The 6,114-nt window shown below is 41.5% G+C and overlaps 1 protein-coding gene across 1 annotated transcript in view; it reads right to left on the bottom strand.

Moving 5' to 3' along the window:
- dmbx1a (diencephalon/mesencephalon homeobox 1a) overlaps positions 1-5,319 on the bottom strand; it is a 10,431-nt gene extending 5,112 nt beyond the window's left edge. The window contains exons 1-3 of the mRNA XM_037681498.1: positions 5,093-5,319; positions 1,882-2,049; positions 1,567-1,745 (exon numbers count right to left, since the gene is read on the bottom strand). Of these exons, the coding sequence (XP_037537426.1) occupies positions 1,567-1,745; positions 1,882-2,035 (333 nt within the window). The 5' untranslated portion in view covers positions 2,036-2,049; positions 5,093-5,319. The remainder of the gene's footprint in view (positions 1-1,566; positions 1,746-1,881; positions 2,050-5,092) is intronic.
- Between the last annotated feature and the right edge of the window lie 795 nt (positions 5,320-6,114).

The following is a 6,114-nucleotide window of genomic DNA, read 5'->3' as shown; positions in this document are numbered from 1 at the left end:
ATGGATGGATGGATGGATGGATGGATGGATGGATGGATGGATGAATAGATGGATGGATGGATGGATGGATGGATGGATGGATGGATGGATGGATGGATGGATGTTTTTATTTATACTGTAGGTGCAGTTCAAAAAGACCCAAGGTCACCGTATATGCTTAAAACCAGTATATCTAAAAGCAAACAGAATTAAATATAAAATTATGTTCTATCATCTGAAAGGTTTAGCAGGAACATTGTTTACTGAAGTAGGACTACATCATGGTGTCTGGAGGGAAACGACTCCTAAAAGCTGAATTTGTGCTCACCGTTCACTCAGTTTAACGTCTGATTCCTCTTGCTAAAGTTTCATTTTGATAAATCTATCGCAGCTGAGTTGTCTCTAAAATACCTGCACTGCTTCCATGTGGTCAGCCCTGCTGCACGTCGTGTCTAACGGACTGGAGAGCTGACTCGTGTCGTTTGGTCTTCCAGAGGACTGTGATGCTTTTCCTTCCAATCGTTTGGCGCTCATCGTTTTCTTCCAAAGCCTGTGCTCCAGCTCTCACCCAGTTCTTCCTCAAAGATCAGATTTAATAATCAGACGTGACCCCAGGAGGATTTTTGCCAAATGGCAATCTTTTCATCTTTATTTAAAGTTCTATTTTAGCTCAATTACTAACTGTCCCTCAACCCACTGGATATTTGGGTAAACACCTCCTCATGCTTTGTTGTGTTAATTCAACCGTTCCACTTCTGTTTATTGTTCAAATTCAACCTTGATTCCATAAAAGCTGGATGGTGTGTAAAGTGTAAACTGGTGAACCTCTGCCCATCTTTACTTCTACTAGACACAGCCTCTCTAAAATGCTCTTTTTATTTGCAGTCTATACTGACAATGAGCCTAATGAGCTTTAAAGTTCTCCTCCAGCTGTTAATTACTTTTACAGCGTTTCGTTGCCCCATCCAACTTTTTGAGTTATTTTTATTTACTTATTTTATTTAACCTTTATTTATACAGGTAGTCTCATTGAGTCACGAGGACTCATGTGAGACCTGTTCGGGAGCAGATGGTGGGGCCTTGCTCAAGGGCACAGAGTGGGGAAATGAGGACGGAGGCAGGTGTGGGTGTTTCACTGTCCCACACACATTTTTATGTTGTCGATCCAGGGAGTTGAACCTGCAACCTTCTGATCAGACCCACCTTCTCTAACCTCTGCACCACAACTCTTGTGTTGCTGCCATAAAGTTCAAAACACTGTGTATATATGTATTATTTTTAAAAGGTACAATTTCTTGATTTCAACATTAGCTATATTTACTGTGTTCCGTTGAGTTTATGAGATTAATTTATATATATATATATATATATATATATATATATATATATATATATATATATATATATATATATATATATATAGACACAATTAAATGTTAAAACTAGTTTTTCTTGCTTTTAATAATATTTGTCATTATAAATTCACAACCTTTTTTCCTGCCTTTAAAACATATATTTCCTTTAATAATAATAATAATATAATAATGATGATGATGATAATGATTTGAAAGCAGCGTTGTTTCCTACCTGCACGCGCGCCTCGGGCAGGTTGGTGCACATGGCCAGCCGCTCCCTCATCACCACATCCGGGTAGTGCGTCTTCTGGAAGGTCTTCTCCAGCGCCTCGAGCTGCTGTGCGGTGAATGCGGTGCGGCTGCGGCGCTGCTTGCGGTGCTGCGAGCCGTAGCGGGCCTCCAGGATGATGTCTTGAAATGCGCAGCCGTTGGAAGAGAAAACACGCTTTAACTTTCTAACACGCGCATTTATTTCTGCAGAGACTTAAAAAAAAAAAAACAAGGTTGATTGAGTTTGTGAAGTGTGAGCACGCGCGCGCTCATTTACCAGCTAGTCTCTCAGCCAGTGTGAGCGCGTGCACCGAGGGCCGGTAGTCGGGCGCGTGCTGCGCCTGCTGGGCGGCCTGCTGGTGCAGGTTGTACATGGCGCTCAGGGAGTTCATGGCGTGCAGGGAGTAGCCGTTCACCCCGTAGTGTTGCATGCTGGGAGGCCGACCTGCGGAGCGAGACAGGACTGTGAGGCTGCAGGAGACAGCGCGCGCTCTCATGCTTCTCATTATCAGAGGATCAAACCCGTGAGATTATTCTTTGATCATTGTCATGAAATGAGCTGAAGCTCCTGGGGCCAACAGATGTGCGCGCGCTCAGACTAAAGTGTTATCCATTAACATCCAATTAGGGCTCTGTCCAAACCATTAATTATACTAAAGACTTTGAATTGGACTCATTCTCCTCCGGCCTGGAGGAGGAGGCTTCACCCTCGGCCCTGACAAAAACTCTAAATGATTTATTCTGACCCGCGAGAGGAAATTTTAAAATATTCTTTAAACGCTGCTAAAGATTTTACGATAATTTATTGTAATTCATTTTAAATTTAACAGCAGAACTTTTCGAAGTCATTACTATTTTTATTTTATTTTTTTTGTGGCCTCCTGTGTTTTTATGTTGATTTATTTTTACATTCAGGATTCTGCATGAATGAAAAGCTGACGGGAGGAGAATCTCTGAGGGCCCAACCATCTTCTCCACTGGGACTGGTTCTGTTCACATGGACCTAAACAACAAGCTGGAAATAGTTCATACCATGTGATAAAAATAAAAAAAACACAGTTTACTGAAAACATATTAAGCATTAAATTCATTGTAATCATACAAATATTATTTTTAATTTAGATCTTTTACTCGATTTAAAACAGGTTTAATTGTAATAAGGCCATTCTATAAGATATAAACGCACTATACCTTTATTTAGCATTAAATAAATCATAAGGGCTGTCGAGTTGTTTACTTGTTTGCAATTTTGTAACATATTTGCTGCTTTTGCATTTCAGTCCCTCACCATGTAGTGGTGAGAAAACTCAAATAGCCTCATTTAAACAGTTGATGTAAGTAAATTTAAAAATATTTATTAGAGTTTATTTTCTGTAAATGCACAAACGTGCTGATAAAATTACAATGTGAGTACTGTAATATAAAAATAAAATAAAATTGTGGGTTTTCTATGGATTTAGTCCTGGTTGCTGGAATCTAAAATTATTATTATTATTATTATTATTATTATTATTATTATTATTATTGCTTTTAGCTTTCTTCTCATTTTATTTTTCATGTAACGGGCTCAGAAGATTTGTAATTCTTTCAAAAGTAGAAGAAGCAAAATAACTCAAAAACATTTAAACAAACAAACGGTAATGCACTGCAAGTGGACAATCTTTATTCAGTCCAAAAAAAATAGTTTAACCAAATGTTTTAAATTCAACATGAAATATTTTATGTATTTCACACAACTCACAAATTTTATTTCATGTTTCAAGGATCCAGATTTCCTGCACAGCAGCCGTTTTGTAGTTTAGATTGACTTGCTTGTTTGTCTTATGATAATAATAATAATAATAATAATAATAATAATAACAATTTAAATAATTAGTCTGTCTCATTTAAAACTGTCATTTTATAGTTAGTGGACTCAGTTAAGGTAGTGCAATGTTCAGACCAGTAGAAATAAATAAAGAAAACAAATTTGAATGTTTGCTTTCAATTAATGTGTATTTAAATTAAAGAGCTGAGTGCAAATTTTGTGAAGAGCTGCCACTTTTGTTTGATACAAACAAAAACAGTCAACAACCTGACAACTCCTGTGTATTTACACTAAGATTTGTTAAGTGAGAAAAGGGCTTTGTTTACATTGAGTGTGGCCCGCGTTTTATTATCTTTTCAATTTATCTAGTTTAGAAGAAATGCTTAAAGTTTGATGTTATACTTTGCATCGAATAGTTCTTAAAAATATTGATTAACCAATTCAGTCGGGCTCTAACAACAATAAACAACAACAACAACAATAATAAAAACCTTTGTTTTTCTGTCCATTTTTTAAAAGTCAGTCACCGTGCACAGAGTAAGTGCGTGTGCGCGTGCCCGCGGTGCCCAGCGCTGCTGATGAATGTGATCAGATGGCGGCGGGGGAATAGTTTTAATTCTCCGGGACAGAAGGTGCTTCGCTAGACATTTACTTTATTCCCCGCGGTGTTGGAGTTGAATGCCCCCCCCCCCCCCCCCATCGCCCCCACCCCCCCGGCGGCCTCTTATCCCTCCGCCGCGGGGCAGTTCTGCTGAGATGTATGGATCCTCCGCGGGTAAAATAAATAAAGAAATAAAATCATATGCACGTTGACCCCCCCCCCCCGGGTCTAATGGAAGTGCAAATAGGTTTGGACTGCGGGGGCCTCCATTTATCATCCGACCTGACGCGGGACGGACGGCCTGCGTGCCGCGCGCGCGCCCTTTGCGCACGGACTTTCCCTCAGTTTTGACTCTCAAGCTGCTCAGACAGAAACATTTAATAAATCTCATCTTCACGTCACTGCTGCGCCTGCGCGTCATCACTGCTCGAACCCGGAACTAACTGGACTCATTGTTTTCCGTCATGGTGTCATTGTCATTCACCCCCCCCCCCCCCCCCCATTTCACGCTGTCATTATGGAAATGTGCGTGTTTACAGTGCAGCTCTGTGGTCCCGCTAAATGAGGACAAACGGATGTTCCTTGCAGGCCTGGGGGGCCACGCACCCTCTTCACGCGCAGCTGCGGGCTTCTGAAACTTCTACCTCCGAGGATTTAAGAGTCATAAAATGTCAAAACTGTCAAATAAGTTTGTGATCCTAAAACTTGACATGTGCTTAACTGAAGCAAAAATAAATAAACGCAATTACATTTATTTGAATCATTTTATTTTTTAATACCACTACTACTACTATAATAATTAATTAATTAATAATAATAATTATTATTATAATTTAAAAATCCTCCAGCTGACGAAAGGAAGTGAACAAAGTTTTTGTGTAGTTTTTGCTTGTTTTGCTTTTGGATTATTTTTTAAGTCAGATTAGGTTTTGGTTTAATAAACGTGTCATTTAAAAACTGTGTTTGAACAAAAAGCTAAAATGTGAGAAGTGTATTTTTTATTCTCCAACACAATAAGGTGCAGCCTGCTCGGTGTTTGTTTGATCAAAGTGAAAGCATTTGATTGATTTTCGTGTTTACCTTCAGTCTCTGCTGTTCGCTGCCTCTGACACCGACCGACAAGCTGCCGGACTCGTTCAGGCTCGGTTCGGCTGCGCTCGGTTCGGCTCAGCTTCCTCCTCCTGGTCCGTTAACAGAAACTGGATAAAAGTCCTCGGGCCCGTCGCTTCACTTCGCTCGCGCTCCTTCTCGCTCCTTTGATCTCTCCGAGTCTCGCGCTGCGGTGGGAAGCCGCCATCTGCTTGAGCGCGAGCTCCCCGCGGCGGCATTTAAAGGAGAGCTCCGCTGGGCTCGACGTGGCTTCTGATTGGCTGTCGGTGCTGTCACTCAAACGATCGTTTAAAAACGAGCTCACGCCCACGAGTCCTCCACGAAGAAAAGTTTCCTTCAATCAGCTGAAGTCCCGCCGGCGTCATAACAAGCGCTTTTATATGATCGTCCGCCAGCTAAAGCCTGCGCGAGGATGTTGATGCTTGTTAATGTGTGCGCATGTTCGTGTCTGTTAGCAAAATACCTCACGAACCACAGGACGGATTTCAATGAAACTTGCAGAAAATAATCATTATGTACCTCTAAAGTGTTTAACTTTAGGAGACAACTCCATTCAAGATGGCCACCGCAGGCAACTGATATTTGATGACGCATCCTTGATGTGGTGGTAGCTGAGAGTCATTTCTCTTGACATCTTCAGAGACATGAGGTTGCGCTGCATCACCGCGGGCGATATGCACTCCTCCCAGTCTCAACTGAACTAAATTGATAAACAAGTTGTTGAACGACTTGTTTTTGTCGAAGCGGGTCAGTCTCCACGCGCAGGCAGCAAGGTGTTTGCTCTGCGGCTTCCCGGCATGCCTCGGGAGGAGCCCGCGCTGCTGCAGATGATGATGATGATGATGGTGATGATGATGATGGCAGGACGAGCCGCCGCAGAGCCCGGCTCGAAATGACTGCGGGTAAGAGGATTAGGGCAATAATGCCCTTCTCCTCTTGAAGGGTTTGTAGGAGGATTTCTTCTCCCGGAGCAAAACCGTTTATGTGGAGAA

The sequence above is a fragment of the Nematolebias whitei genome, chromosome 9 (genome assembly GCF_014905685.2).
Source record: "Nematolebias whitei isolate Nwh7 chromosome 9, NemWhi1, whole genome shotgun sequence".
NCBI classification, from domain to species: Eukaryota; Metazoa; Chordata; class Actinopteri; order Cyprinodontiformes; family Rivulidae; genus Nematolebias; species Nematolebias whitei.
The sequence above is the reverse complement of the archived record's forward strand: the minus strand, read 5'-3'. Positions and strand labels throughout refer to the sequence as shown.